The sequence below is a fragment of the Ochlerotatus camptorhynchus genome, unplaced genomic scaffold (assembly GCF_037179485.1).
Source record: "Ochlerotatus camptorhynchus isolate MF236.1 unplaced genomic scaffold, CSIRO-AGI_Acam_v1.1 ptg000078l, whole genome shotgun sequence".
NCBI lineage: Eukaryota > Metazoa > Arthropoda > Insecta > Diptera > Culicidae > Ochlerotatus > Ochlerotatus camptorhynchus.
In genome coordinates, this window is record NW_027040568.1 from 1306462 (window position 1) to 1322110 (window position 15649).

At 45.4% G+C, this 15649-nt stretch overlaps 1 protein-coding gene across 21 annotated transcripts in view; it reads right to left on the reverse strand.

Annotated features, from left to right (window-relative positions):
* The window catches only part of dpy (dumpy), a 595824-nt gene that overhangs the window by 50421 nt on the left and 529754 nt on the right, over positions 1–15649 (reverse strand). For 17 of the 21 annotated variants that reach the window (XM_065217641.1, XM_065217662.1, XM_065217653.1 and 14 more), the window contains 17 exons: positions 15238–15420; positions 14677–15168; positions 11267–14611; positions 10844–11170; positions 10460–10774; positions 9973–10296; positions 9563–9883; positions 9178–9489; positions 8785–9105; positions 8389–8712; positions 8004–8318; positions 7619–7939; positions 7074–7403; positions 6697–7008; positions 6282–6602; positions 5239–6195; positions 4213–5172 (listed from right to left, as the gene is read on the reverse strand). In XM_065217641.1, coding sequence (XP_065073713.1) covers positions 4213–5172; positions 5239–6195; positions 6282–6602; positions 6697–7008; positions 7074–7403; positions 7619–7939; positions 8004–8318; positions 8389–8712; positions 8785–9105; positions 9178–9489; positions 9563–9883; positions 9973–10296; positions 10460–10774; positions 10844–11170; positions 11267–14611; positions 14677–15168; positions 15238–15420 — 9780 coding nt within the window. Of the gene's footprint in view, positions 1–4212; positions 5173–5238; positions 6196–6281; positions 6603–6696; positions 7009–7073; positions 7404–7618; positions 7940–8003; positions 8319–8388; positions 8713–8784; positions 9106–9177; positions 9490–9562; positions 9884–9972; positions 10297–10459; positions 10775–10843; positions 11171–11266; positions 14612–14676; positions 15421–15649 lie in introns of all 21 variants that reach the window. The other 4 variants (XM_065217656.1, XM_065217646.1, XM_065217645.1 and 1 more) reach the window with 4 other exon arrangements.

Genomic DNA, 15649 nt, shown 5'->3' on the forward strand with positions numbered 1-15649 from the left:
ATATATTACGTAAGCATGAACAAGTCATATACAGACCATTCAAATATTCCATGTAAGATCTTACAAAGGGAAGAGGATAGTTTGTTATATATTACTAAGTCTTACAATGAGGGTGGGAAAATCCCAAAAAAGTGCTTTCCTTATTATGGCATGATCCCCTAGAAGCAACCCCTGAAAAAGTTATTACTTATAGTTTTTCTAGTCCACCGTTGTTTTCGACTATTTTTTCAGTATGGTGAAAATCCCATTGGTAGGGCCTGAGAAAACAAAACACTAAAATTTCCATACTCGATGAGTAGAGTATACAGAACAGCTAGCCCTGATATTTTTTTCTGAAGACACTTCTTCACTCACGCTTAAAATAAGAAAGCTCTCGCGTAACGTTTGAAAATAGCCTATCAACTTGTGTAAACATAACTTGTTAGGCCCTTTTCGCGTGAACCGAAGTACGCAAACCACCATCCGATCCATTAGGGAAAATTCTCTCCTTCCCGATAGTGCTCTTGGTTTGCGTGGGCGTACTTCGGTTCGAGTGTTGTTTACAAAATTTGATAGGACTTTTTCAAATGTTACGCGAAAGATATTCATTTCAAAAGTCGCGCTAATTCATTTTACTTGACGACAACTATCTGTTCATTTGGGGAGGCTGATTTTACCTGGGTGGTAATTATACGAAATGAAATAAATTCAGGTTTTCCAAATGAACAGCTGTGAAACCTGGAAAAACAAATTTGAGCGTCTTTTGATATGAATAAGTCTTATTTCGAGCATAATTAGAAGTGCTATGTTTGGAAAAATTGATCAGAAATAGCTGTTCAATATGCTCCTTGGGATTTTTGCATAGCTATTAAATGGACGTATCTGCTTTTGTAAACAAAGATTCAAACGTCAATTTGTCGAAATTCTTTGCTCGCCCACGCAAACTAACACCAGGCCAGCTAAGAGTTTGACAAAAGCAGATACATCCATTTTTGATTTCTTAATTTTGAAGCTTTTTCAGGGTGTGTTTCTAGGAGTTTTCCACCTAATCTTGTGCCTAAGCAAATATATATAAGGACTATTGCAAACATTTAAACGGCATATTGTGATATTGATTGTTCTTCCTGTACCTGAATCTGTGTGGTGACAACTGTGGCTATAAATTGGCGGAGTGCAACTTGATGATATGCCCTGCACGTGCACACCCATGTACGTCGATGTGCTTAAGATTTTTGAAAATAAAAACATGAATTTCAGTATAAGGCTTCGACAATTAATCATAACTAACAGGCAGAGGGTTCATTTTTCGGGTCAGTCAAGATAGATGGCGATGGAAATTATTAAACTTTTTTCATAATTTTTAGAATCAGTTTAGAAATTGTTTCCCTTACAAACAATACAACTTTGATCCACGATGAGATGGTTCAAGATTGAACAATCAAGTGGGACCAGGAGTAACTTGCCCGGATCCTATGGGCAGATGGCCAACTGTCTTCCAAGCTGAACTCCAAGCAATTTTAGAGTGTTCTATTATATGTTGGCGTAGAAACTATAAGAGTTCAAATATATGCATCATTTCCGACAATCAAGCTGTTCTAAATGCTTTAAAGTGGGCGACATGTACATCAAAACTTGTCTGGGAATGTGTTCAATCTTTTCAAAAATTGTTTTGTCATAATCAAGTCAACTTATATTGGGTTCCTGGTCATTGTTGGATTGACGAAAATAAAAGAGATGATGTATTAGCAAGACTCGGATCTTCTCATAAGCTCATGGATACTCGGCTTATCGGCTGCATCTCTTAGAATGGAGCCAAAAGCGTGGGAATCTTTAAAAGTGGAGGAAAACTGGAAGAACATGAACATTGAGCTGAATATTTTTTGTTGAAATTTGGTCCAACAAGAGATTTTGAATTTTATTTTTAGCAGGCCAAATATGGATAAAATTCGTACAATCTATATACTGAATTGATCTAGATAAAAATAACTTGCATCAATTTTTCATGTTTAGATGGAAGTATCTTGAAAGATAGTGTGAATTTTTCTCGGGAGGTCTAAATTCATAACTCTGGTCTTCTTCTTCTTCTTCTTCTTCTTCTTCTTCTTCTTCTTCTTCTTCTTCGCATTTCAAGCTTATTGCATATCGCATATTAGCTTATTGCGTGCTCTCAACTTAGTGTTCTAGATGCACTTCCATAGTTATTAATTGAGAACTTTCGATGCCTGTACCATTTTTGCATTGGTATAATTGTGTGGCAAGTCCAATCATACTTCTATGCCCAGGGAAGTCGAGAAATTTTCCAACCCGAAAAATTCCTAGACCGGACCGGGAATCGAACCCAGCCACCTCCAGCATGGTCTTGCTTTGTAGCTGCGCCTTTACCGACTGAGCTAAGGGAGGCCCCAATTTCCAATTTCCCCAATAACTCTGGTACTAGAGGGTTAAAATAAATAATAAAGTAAAAACAAAAATCCTATCTTGGAAACTATGAGAATTCAAATGTAATTACATTTAAATTAATTTCATGAGTTGAGTTAGGTAGGCTCTAGGTGTGAGAGCTGCCTCCCTGGCGTCACTAGCATTGCTTCTACGAACTGCTCGAATGATGTGATCCATTGTCTATTCCATTCGAGCAGTTTAAAATTACATTTACTACGAGTCGAACTTGTCAATTTAATAGTTTTTGAGATTATTTCCTCGTGAATCCCGAGAAAAGTCTCGACATTTAACCATTTTTCAAACAGACTAATCTAAATTGATCGATTCTCTTCGTCAGCTTTCTCTTTCATCAACAATTGGGCTACATAAACGTTTTCTAATGTATTTGTTATATATTATATATTATGTAATAATATATATTATATGGTAGATCGTTCCTTCCTACATCGAACTGGGTATCGAAAATATCCGGAAATGTGCCACGACAGTGACGATGAGAGAAAGTCGATGAAAAGAATCGATCCAGTTGTGTGAGATTTATGTAATTCTCAAGATGGTTAAAAATAAGTCAACAATTATTTTACATAAATCGCTGGTTAAGAAACACGCCAAAACTACTTGACATTGATAAAGGTAATAAGCTGAAAGAGAGCATCCTTTTTTCGATTTCTGCATCATCGCATCATTCTAGCATCTTTTTGAGTATTTCAATCGTTCGTCTATATCTAAAATGGATACATCAAACGTTGCTTGATTTCGTTTAGTTCAACGTCAAGTGACACATTAACTGAACATTCAATACGGCTGAATCGTGTAATCGTTCGATGAATGTAATTTATACTCTTTATCTTGACCAATGTCCCGAAAATGACACAAAAGGCATATCAAATAAATTGACGGAATGTCAGTGAAGCATAAATTAAAAAAATCAAAGTCGAGTTAAAAAACGTGTCAACTCGAAATTGACGATACTTCAATTGAAAAGAAGCATGTAAAGAAAGATGAGAAAATTTGCAGCTTTCATTTCATTAGTAGCGTGTTTCGTTTTCGTTCGCTTTGGTAAAACGCAACAATGAGCTCGAGATGAACCCTTTTCACTCCAACTGTTGGAGGTAAACCGATAAAATGTTGGACCGCAACGCTTTCCTTTCTTATTGAGAGTTAGCTTGTTTCAATACTCCAACGTTGTAATTGTATCAGGTAATCAAAAGACATAGTATTCCATTTCATAATTCAGTTTTTGTTCATTTTGAGCAACCAGAAGCACACCGACTTACAACATAAAAAAACCTATTGGGTGACACTGAAGCACTTCAACCTTTCCTATTGCCCACCATATTCAAGCAGTGAAGCGTTTTTGATCGAATTGCGGTGTAGGCATTTATGAATTTAGGACTTATAGCTCTAGGGCCAGCGCATCTTTTTTAGGCATTTCTGTCATCTTGACTGTACTGGTGAGCACGGATTTTGCAATTCTGATCAATTGTGATAGTAAATTACCTGATTTTTTTTCCAAATAAATTTAATAGTAATTCTGTTTGGAACTAGTCTTTGTTGTTTTGAAATATGACATGTAACGTAATTTTCGCGGGCTTCTAAATTATAATATGTTTCTAAAATTCCGTATAAGATCGCCATTTTTTTGTTTGCAAGATTGTGCTCACCGTACGGCCGGTGTTTTCTTTCATACATTTACCGCCCGTATTAATCTTAAGCTCAAAGCCATTTTGGTAGCCTGCCGCCAATAGCACTCGTATCCAGCGTAGCACAAAGATAATGCAAAAATCGACTCACCTTGAATGAACTGGCAGCCGGTGAACGGATCACCCGTGTATCCCTCTTCGCACGAGCAGCTCGGTGTATGGTTGATCACTGTACAGCGAGCGTTGAGGCCACAAGATCCCGGGCACGGGTCGGTACACTTCTGCCGAATACAGGCCTGATTCTGCTGGCACTCGTTGCTGAGCACGCACTCGGGGCGGCAGTTTGGTGGTGACCCGATGTAGTCTGGTAGACATGAGCAGGCTTCTTTGCTGCCAACAACCTTACATTCGGCATTCGGTCCGCAAGGCGATGGGACGCATGGCGTCGGCGGAAGCGGAGTGGTCGTGCGGATTTCCTTGTAGCATCGCGAGAACGGATCACCAGTGAAGTCCGGACTGCAACTGCAGATCGGATTGTGATTGATCACCTGACACTTGGCGTTCTGTCCGCAAGAGCCTGGGCATGGATCGATACACTTGTAATTCACGCAAGCCCGCTGCGATTCGCACTCTGTGCTGAGTTGACATTCGGGTCTGCAGTTCGGTGGACTTCCGGTCATTTCTGGCTGGCACTTACAAATTGCTACACCATTCTGAATTCGGCAAATACTGTTCGGTCCGCATGTGCTCTGATCGCACACCGGTGGTGACCTGGTAATTGGTTCTTCTTGTTTCAACACACACCGAGTAAACGGATCACCAATCATCCCTTCCGGACAGACACAGGTTGGAACGTGATTCACAATTTCGCACAGTGCTTGATTCCCACACACTCCAGGGCAAGGATCAACACACTTGTAATTCACACACGCCAGCTGCTCTGGACAGTCACTGTTAACGTCGCACTCCCGTCGACAACCGCTGAACACATCGTACGGGTTTCCTTCATAGTTTGGCAAGCAGTAGCAAGCTCCGGCATTGTTTCGCTCTCTACATTCGGCATTGGGTCCACATGGCGATGGCGTACATGGCGTCAATCGCTCAGTCGTTGCTGTAAAACAAAAACACAAACCGTTACAATCATTATCAAACTACGCAAATATTCCAGAAAACTTACGTGGAACAGAGCGGTCGCATTGCGTCAACGGATTACCCTCGTAACCGTCGCTGCACGTACAAACGGCACGATGGTTGACCACTTGACAGATAGCGTTGCTTCCGCAAGCTCCCGGGCACGGATCAACACAGCGTTCGTTCTGGCAGGCTAGGTTGCTTGCACACTCGGCATCGATGGTACATTCTGGGCGGCAGTTCGGTGGTCGACCAATATAGTTCGGCTGGCACGTACAAGCAGGTTGCGTTCCTACAACTCGACACTGTGAATTAGGTCCACATGGCGATGGCGAGCATGGATCAATTGGATCCCTGCCGACTGGTACGACCTCCTTCTTCTCGCAACGAATAAATGGATCACCGGTGAAACCTGGCGAACAGCTGCAGATCGGATTGTGGTTCACGACTTGACAACGAGCGTTCGTTCCGCAAGTGCCTGGGCATGGATCGATACATTTCTGGTTAACGCATGCTCGATCTTGACTGCATTCCGAGCTGACCACACATTCCGGTCGGCAGGATGGTGGCGTTCCGATGTAACCAGATTGGCAAGAGCACACGGCATGTCCATTAACTTCTCGGCAGTTGCTATTTGTTCCGCAGGGTGATGGATAACATCCTGCTTTTGGTGGTTCAGTTACTCTTTCCTCGAAGGCGCATCCCGTTCTCGGATCACCAGAGTATCCTTCCAGGCAGAAGCAAAGCGGGCTGTGGTTTTGGACTCGGCATTCTGCATTCAGTCCACACACTCCGGGGCATGGATCTTTGCATTTGTTGTTGACGCACGCGCGGAATTTGTCGCATTCTGAGTTTTGTACACATTCCGGACGGCAACCGGTGTATGGATCACCGAAGTAATCCGGCAAACACGAACAAGACCCAGCGCCGTTCCGTTCCTTACAGATTGCATTTGCTCCACATGGTGATGGATTGCATGGATTTACCGGTTCAGGAGCACGCTCTAGATGGAGGAAGCATAAGGGTGTTATGTTAGCTCTAGGGAAGTCTAAATTTGGGCAGTAAAAATAGTTGAAACTGTAATCTTACGAATGAACTCTGTGCAAACTGAAAAAGGATCCCCAGTGAAGCCGGCCTGACATTCGCAGACTGGATTGTGCTTAATTACAGTGCATATGGCGTTAAGGCCGCAGGAGCCAACACAAGGATCTTTACATTTTTCGTTTACACAGGCTAGGTTTGCAGGACATTCTGCGTTTATCATACACTCCGGCCGACAGTTGGGTGCCCTGCCGATATAGTTCGGAAGGCAAGAGCAAGCCGGTGTATTGCCAACGGTTCTACACTGTGAGTTTGGTCCACAGGGAGATGGCACACATGGATCAATAGGTTCAGATACCACAGGACGTTCTAGAAGAGATTTATATACAACATAGATTGAAAGATAGAATAGGGTTTGTAGTCACATGCAGAGCAGGCAGTAGAGTCATATAAACATGCTTACTTTCTTCCGGTAGACACCTTATGAAGGGATCCCCGGTAAAGCCAGGAGAACAGCTACAGATAGGGCTGTGATTGACGATCTGGCAACGTGCATTCTGTCCGCATGTTCCCGGACATGGGTCTTGGCATTTTTGATTAATGCAAGCCTTGTCCATGGCACATTCGGAGCTAACGACACATTCCGGTCGACAACTGGGTGGAGTTCCAATGAAACCAGTCTGACAAGAGCAAACGGCGTGTCCGTTGATTTCGCGGCATATGCTATTGGGTCCGCAAGGAGATGGCGAACACGGATTGATAGGTTCGTTTTGCTCTAGAAGGGTGTATTTACACGGTTAGAGTGACAGATTCTTAGAGGTAACATATAGGCTAGCTTACTCGGAGGAATCGGCTCGTGGCAAGCGGACAGTGGATCCCCAGTAAAGCCCGAAATACAAATACAACTAGGCGAATGATTGGCCACGTAGCATTCGGCATTGAAGCCACAGACACCTGGGCATGGATCTTTACATTTGTTATTAACACAGGCCTTGTTACGTGGACAATCGCTGTTGGTCACACATTCCGGGCGGCATCCACTGTACGGATCACCAAAATATTCCGGCAAACATGTACAAGAGCCAGCACCATTGCGTTCCTTACAAACGGCATTTGATCCACACGGTGAAGGATTACAGGGATCTTGTCTTTCGTCCCTTATCGGTGGAGCTATAATAGAGTGAAAGGATAGATAACACACAAACACATACACACATACATGCTTAGTAGAGTATAGGACTAGTATATACAGAAGCTAAAATATCATGCGTCTACGACTACGTATTACTAAATACTAGAGGCGAAGTACGGGGAAGAGGCAACTTCTATGTCACGTTCTTCGTCGTACTTGTACCATTAAAATAAAATAGAGGAAAGATTCTTACGAGGAGTAATCGTACACCCAGAGAAGGGATCACCAGTATAGCCAGACGAGCAGGAGCATACGGGAGAGTGTTTAATCACGTTACAGATAGCATTGGGGCCGCAGGAGCCTGGACAAGGGTCTCGACATTTTTCGTTAATGCATGCGAGGTTGCCGGCACATTCCGAATTGATGGTGCATTCTGGTCGGCAGTTTGGTGCTCGTCCGATGTAATTCGGTAGACAAGAGCACGCCGGAACGGTCCCAACGGCGCGACATTGCGAATTGGGGCCGCACGGGTTCGGTACGCATGGGTTTTCGGGTACCTTGGGTTCCAAGTCTTCTACAAGGAGGATAGATAGGTGGGGTTTAGATAGAAATCAGAAGCAAGGAAGTAGACAGCTTACTTTCTTCTGGTAGACACCGAACGAAAGGATCGCCTGTAAAGCCAGGAGAGCAGCTGCAGATAGGATTGTGATTGATGACGTTGCATCTAGCGTTTAGGCCACACGTACCGGGACATGGGTCAACGCACTTCTGGTTTACACAAGCTCGGTCCTGAGGACATTCTGAGCTGACAGTACACTCCGGTCGACATGCCGGAGGTGTACCGATGTAATTCTTTTGACAAGAGCAAACTGCATGGCCGTTAATTTCACGACATTCGCTGTATGGCCCACATGGTGACGGACGACAAGGGTTCATAGGAACTGGGTCAGCTACTGCAATATGGAAGTATTGAAAGGTAAGTGACTTTTCTGGGACGAAATTTGTTAACGGTTGGAAACCTACATTTAGGAATCTCGTGGCACGCAACCGATGGATTACCCGTAAATCCGGCGATGCAAGAGCACGTCGGGGCATGATTGGAAACGAAGCATTCGGCATTCAATCCGCACATGCCCGGGCACGGATCTTTACACTTGTTATTCAGACAAGATCTTGTTTTTGGACAATCGGTATTGAGGACACATTCCGGCCTACATTCGTGGTATGGATCACCAAAATAGTCTTGCAAACAAGTGCAGGAACCGGCGTTGTTGCGCACATTGCACTCAGAATTCACTCCGCATGGAGAAGGATTGCATGGATCAACGTGTTCGGGTACATGTTGAACTAGAACGAACATTAGGAAAAAATGTGGGAGTAAGATTTCTGTGCTTATTGAAACATCCAATTGAATATTACTTGGAATTGGCATGCAAGCCGAGTACGGATCTCCACTGTACCCATCGTAACATTTACAGCTAGGTTGATGGTTTTGTACAATACATGTAGCGTATGTTCCACACGATCCAGGGCATGGGTCTTTACATTTTTCGTTGATACAAGCTTGCATCGAGTTACATTGCGAATTGGAAGTACACTCCGGACGACAGTTAGGGGCACGTCCAACGTAGTTTGGCAGGCAAGAGCAAGCGGCCGTGTTTCCAACGGGCTTGCATTGTGAATTAGGTCCACATGGTGACGGCTGGCATGGATCTATTGGATCACTAATAACCGGTCGTTCTAGCAGAGGGGAAATCACAGGAAACATGTTAAACTTAGCTCGTTCAAAAGATCGGTTAATTTAAGCCTTACTTTCTTCTGGGATACATCGCACGAATGGATCCCCAGTGAATCCGCTCTTGCAGCTGCAGATTGGATTATGATTGACCACCTGGCAGCGTGCATTCAGTCCACAAGTTCCCGGGCAAGGATCTTTACATCTCTGTCCAACACATGCCTTGTCCAGAGGACACTCGGAACTAACGACACACTCCGGGCGACAATTCGGAGGAGTACCGATAAAGTTTGTACTACAAGAGCAGACGGCATGATTGTTAACCACCCGACAGATGCTATTTGGGCCACATGGCGATGGCTGGCATGGATTGATCGGTTCCTCTCGAACTGAACATTGAGGAAAATGAGAAATATCAGTAAATTTGTCGCAAAAGTACGCAAGATTTTTCAATTATCTTACTTTCTGGTTGTGGCGTACACGCCGTAAACGGATTGCCAATGTATCCGGCAATACAAGAGCACGAAGGAGCATGGTTAACCACGTGACATTCGGCATTGCTGCCGCATGTTCCTGGGCAAGGGTCAACACATTTGCTATTGATACAAGACCGTGCCCTAGGGCAGTCACTATTCATGACACATTCCGGTCGGCAACCGACGTATGGATCGCCGAAATATTCCGGCAAGCAAGTACATGAACCAGCTCCGTTTTGTTCTCTGCAGATGGCATTGACACCGCAAGGGTTCGGTGTACATGGCATTGATGGCGGTTCGTAGGTAACTGTGAAAGGTTTGAAAGAAGACAGCGTTAGAGGATGATAGAGTGGTGAAATGAGCTAGGATATGGATGGAGGTGAAACTGCAGCTTACTTTGTAGTCTATTACAACCAGAGAATGGATCACCAGTGTAATCCGGATAGCACGTGCACATGGGTCTGTGTGACGAGACTCTACATTCCGCGTTAGGTCCACAGGATCCACGACATGGATCTACACATTTTTCGTTCACACATGCCTGTTGCATTGGACATTCTGAGTTGACGACGCATTCAGGTCGACAATTCGGTGGTCGTCCAATGTAATTGGGCACGCATGAGCAAACTGCACGGTTACTTTGTACCCGGCATATAGAATTAGGACCACAAGGTGATGGTTGGCAAGGGTTCAGGTTTTCCTCCTGTAGGACGGGTTGTTCTAAAAGGTACGGGCAACACATAGGTAAACATATAACATAGAGATAGATTAGCATGCACAAGCCTAAGCGAAAGCGTTTTGGGGTAGACTACCGATGGAAGTAGCCTACCAAGCGATAGCGAATGTAGCAACAGAAGCGATAAGGTTCGATTTGGAATCTTACGCGGTTCAGGAGAACATCTAACAAACGGATCACCGATAAATCCAGGGTTGCAGCTACATATCGGATTGTGATTAACGGTGCGACATCTAGCATTGTTGCCACATGTGCCAGGACAAGGATCGACACAACGCTGATTCATGCATGACTTATCCCGAGAGCACTCGGAATTAATCATACATTCGGGTCTACAGTGTGGAGGTGCCCCGATACAGTTGTCCTGACATGAGCAAACGGCGTGGTTATTCACCACCCGACAAATGCTGTACGGCCCACATGGTGATGGTAGACAAGGGTCTATAGGCTCGTCTTTAGGTTCTAATACATAGGAAGTATAGGGATAGTTAGAAACAACACACAGATAGTACACTACAGGATAGGTCTTACTTTCTATAACGAGAAGGTGACAGGCCAGTGATGGATTGCCCACAAATCCATTGACACACGTGCATGTAGGAGCGTGGTTATGTACATGGCATTCGGCGTTCAGACCGCAGGTACCAATGCATGGATCGACACACTTAGTGTTGACGCATGACTTGTCGTAAGGGCAGTCTGAATTCTGAACGCATTCTGGTCTACAACTAACATAAGGATCACCGAAATAGTCTTGCATGCAAGTACACGAGCCAGCACCATTACGTTCTTTACAGATAGCATTTGATCCACATGGCGACGGGTTGCAAGGTTCTGGTATTTCATCTCGGTAGATGACTACAAACATGGAAATATCGCAGTAAATGACAGTTCGACGAATGTCTTCTTTCGGATTGGAGGTATTTTTCGGATTATGCATAAAGTGGCACTTACCTTTGGGACTGCATCCAGTGTACGGGTCACCTTCGAAGCTGTCCATACAGTAGCACTCGGGACGATGGTCACGAGAGACGCATTGGGCATTGAAGCCACACGATCCAACGCAAGGATCTTTGCACTTCTGTGCAAAGCATGCACGATTCGATGGACAGTCTTGATGGGTTTCACATTCAGGACGGCAGTTCGGTGGAGCACCGAGCATACCTGTCACGCACGAACAAACGGCTCGATCATTCACTTCACGACACTCGGCGTACGGTCCACATGGACTCGGTTGACACGGATGTACTGGTTCAGCTGGTTTCGGCATACACTGCTCGAATGGATTTCCGTAGTAATCTCGTAGACAACTGCAGAACGGTTTGTGGTTGATGACCTGACACTGTGCGTTAGTTCCGCATAGTCCTGGACAAGGATCCTTACACTTAAGGTTGATACAGCTTTGGTCATGTGGACATTCTTCGTGACTTGAACATTCTGGTCTGCATGCTGGTGGAGCTCCACGGTATCCTTCTGGACACGAGCATGTTGGACGACCTGCCACAATTCGACAAACGCTATTCGATGGACATTGAGCGCATGGATCCGTAGGTGGCATAGGTTGCTGAACCTCTCTTCGACATCCTTGGAACGGATCACCGACGAAACCTCGGCTACATTCACAAACTGGGATGTGATTTGCCACGATACATTCAGCGTTTGATCCACACACACCGGGACAAGGATCCCGACAATGTTGATTGATACAGGCCATCTGACTGGCACAATCTGAATTGAGTACACACTCGGGTCTGCATCCGGTATTATAAGGATCTCCCAGGTACGGTGCGATACACGTACATTTGGCTGCTCCATTAACACCAGTGCATAGCGCGTTTTCAGCACACGGATTTGGATAACATGGATCGGCTGGCGATGGTGGTGCTCGTTGCACTTCCGAACATCCAACGAAAGCGTCGCCTTCAAAGCCTCGCTTACAGTTACAAAATGCTGAATGGGACACAACGTGACACTCGGCATTCGTACCACATGCATTTGCGCATGGATTCTGGCACTTTTCATTGATGCAAGCCTTGTCCTGTGGACACTCTGTGCTAAGAACACATTCCGGACGACAATGTGGTGGGCTACCAATGAAATTTGGCTGACACGAGCACACTGGTCGGTTGCGCTTAACTTGACAAATTGAATTCAATCCACAAGGCGATGGATCACATGGATTTCTCGGTAGTTCGGTCGGTGGATCCTTCTGTCGACCTTCACACACAACAAATGGATCGCCTTCCTGGTTTGGTCCGCAGCTACAGATTGGATTGTGATTCAATACTTCACACCTAGCTCCGGTTCCACACGTTCCCGGGCATGGGTCAACGCACTTCAAATTGATGCAAGCCTTGTTCTGTGGGCATTCGGCGTTAATCATACATTCCGCTTGGCAAGCCGGTGGTACACCTCTGAATCCCGGTAGACATGAACATACTGCGTAGTTATCGGGTGTTGACAAACACTTACTGTTCGGACCACATGGATTTGGATCGCAAGGTGTAGTATCCGGAGGCAGATAGGTTTTCTCTGTACACGTGATCAGGGCATCACCCGTATGCGTCGGTGGGCAGTAGCATACTGGAATATGGTTCACTACTGTACACTGAGAATTTACCCCACAGACTCCAACACATGGATCTTGGCAACGATTATTAACACATGCCTTGTTGACTGGACAATCGGTGTTGATTACGCACTCGGGTCTACATCCAATCAGAGGATCTCCGTAGTAGTTCTTCTTGCAAACGCAGGCCAAGACTCCTCCCATTCGTTTACAATCTGTGTTCGCTCCGCAGCGAATTGTATCACACGTTTCCAGTGGCGTATCTTGTTGAATACAGCGTTCGTATGGATTTCCATACAGGCCTGGTGGACAGGAGCATACCGGTCGATGTTGCTCAACCGTACACACGGCGTTGTATCCACAGGAACCTGGACAAGGATCCTGACATTTTCCTTGTAAACAAGCCAAATTGAATGGGCAATCCGTATTCAGAACACACTGTGGTCTGCAACGTGGGTTATGAATGGCATCTGGGGCCGAACATGGATCACACAATGCTACATCATTGCCATAGACCGAGCATACACCTTGCGGTCCACATGGTGATGACTGGCATGGCTGTCGTGTCATATTTCTATCTTCTGGAATTGAAACGCATTGTACGAATGCATCTCCAGTATATCCGTTTGGACATTTGCACATCGGTGTATGGTATTCGACTTGGCATTCTGCATTTACACCGCAAACTGCCCCGTTACAAGGCGGTACACAACGGCGGTTGTAGCAAGCCTTATCCGTTGGACAATCAGAGTTCAGTTCGCATTCGGGTTTGCAGCCTCTCTTTGGATCACCTTTGTAGTTGGGCAAACACTTGCAGATCGGTCTGCGGTTGCGCATGGTACACTGTGTGTTGATGCCGCAAACTCCTGGTTTACACTGATTGTTCGGAACTTGTTGATCCATTGTGTAACAGCGATAGGCTGGATTACCAGTAAGTCCTGCATTACAGAAGCAAACAGGGTGATGTTTTTCCACCTTGCAGTAAGCTCCCGCTCCGCAAGAGCCTGGGCAAGGATCAACGCATTGGAATCCAATACAAGCCTTATCGACCGAGCAATCATTATCCACTCGGCATTCGTATCCATGACATCCCTCAGCACTGGTTGGATCTCCGCTGAGTCCTGGTGGGCATCTGCAAGCAGGTGATCCATCGGTTAGTATCAAACACTCGGCTCCTGGTCCGCACGCATTTGGTTCGCAAACCGAACGTGGCTGCTCTATGCATCCAGCGTAGGCATCCCCGATGTATCCTGGTCTGCAGTAGCACTGTTCTCTTCCCTCGGCGATGTAGCAATCTGCATTGATTCCACATGGGCCAGGCTTGCACAGTTCGGGTGTAACAACTGGCTCTATGCAGCTTCGGAATGGATTACCAACGTTTCCTTCCGGACAGTAGCATACCGGATTGCGCGAAGAGTCGCAAACAGCTCCAAAACCGCATGGGTTTGGTTCGCATGGATTTCTTGGTTCAATGCATCCTCGGATCGTGTTGGGACTTTCTATGTATCCACTAAGGCAGGTACATTTGGCGAATCCATTGTTCAGTAGGGTACACTGCGTGTTTGGTCCACATGGCGACGGATCGCAAGGGTTATGTGGCAGTTGGCACGGCACTTCCGGTGGGTTGCCTTCGAATTCTGGCAGGCAGAAACAGGCAGCTTGTCCGTTGATTTTACGGCATCCAGTGTTTGGCCCGCAAGGGTTTGGTGAACATTTGTCTCCTTCAGGAACTGTGGGGAGGAAAGAGCGGGATAAGAAATTGTGCTTTTAGATGGGTTCAGAAATGGATACTTACTGCAATTCTTGAACGGATTTCCAGTCATTCCCTTTGGACAGAAGCACACTGGACTACCAGCGTCAATTTCGCACATAGCGTTAACACCACATGGGTTCGGATCGCATGGATTGCTAGGTGGACTGCATCCCAATCGGCCGTCTCCTCTGTACCCTGGTGGACACTTGCACTGCGGTTTATGGTCACGAACATCGCAAAGTGCATTTGGTCCGCATTGACAAGGAGACAAGCATTGTCCGTTGATGCAAGCTTCGTATGAGCTGCATTCGCTATCTGACCGGCAACCGTGTAGTTGAACACATTCAATGTACGCATTGCCAGTGTATCCACTATGGCAACGGCATTCGACGCCATGATTTTGTGGGATGCACTCGGCATTGTCTCCACAGGAATCCTCCTGGCAAGGATTAAGGCACACGCGGTTCAACCGATCGCACAGCTTATCCGGTGGACAATCCTCGTTATACTGGCACACTGAACCTGGAGTGGTCACTACAAAGGGATTCGAAGGAACTGTTATGGAGATTGTCACCGCAGAAGCATTTTGGGGAACTAGTTTACCTGGTTGACAAGCTACGAAACCGTTTCCGTGATAACCTTCAATACAGCTGCACTCAGAACCGTGGTTCTTGTTAATGCACACTGCATTCGTAGCGCACGGATTCTTTACATCGCATGGTCGACGGCACAAATTTCCGACACAGGCTTCCATGAGAGGACATTCGTCATTCGAGGTGCATTGAACTGTTAAAGGTGCAAGGAAAAAAAGAAAACAGAAAAACGGGTGTGTTTTGAATACTTGGTGCAGAGAAAAACGCTATCTATACTGTTGCACGTGGATCTGCATTTATACATATTCTGGAAATTTTTACATCATTTACATTTTTTAAAGTGGTTGTGGCCAAACGTGTGCAGAATGTTAACACTTGATTTGCTTAGTAGTGCAGAGTAGTTTTGATTGAGTAAAGTAGAT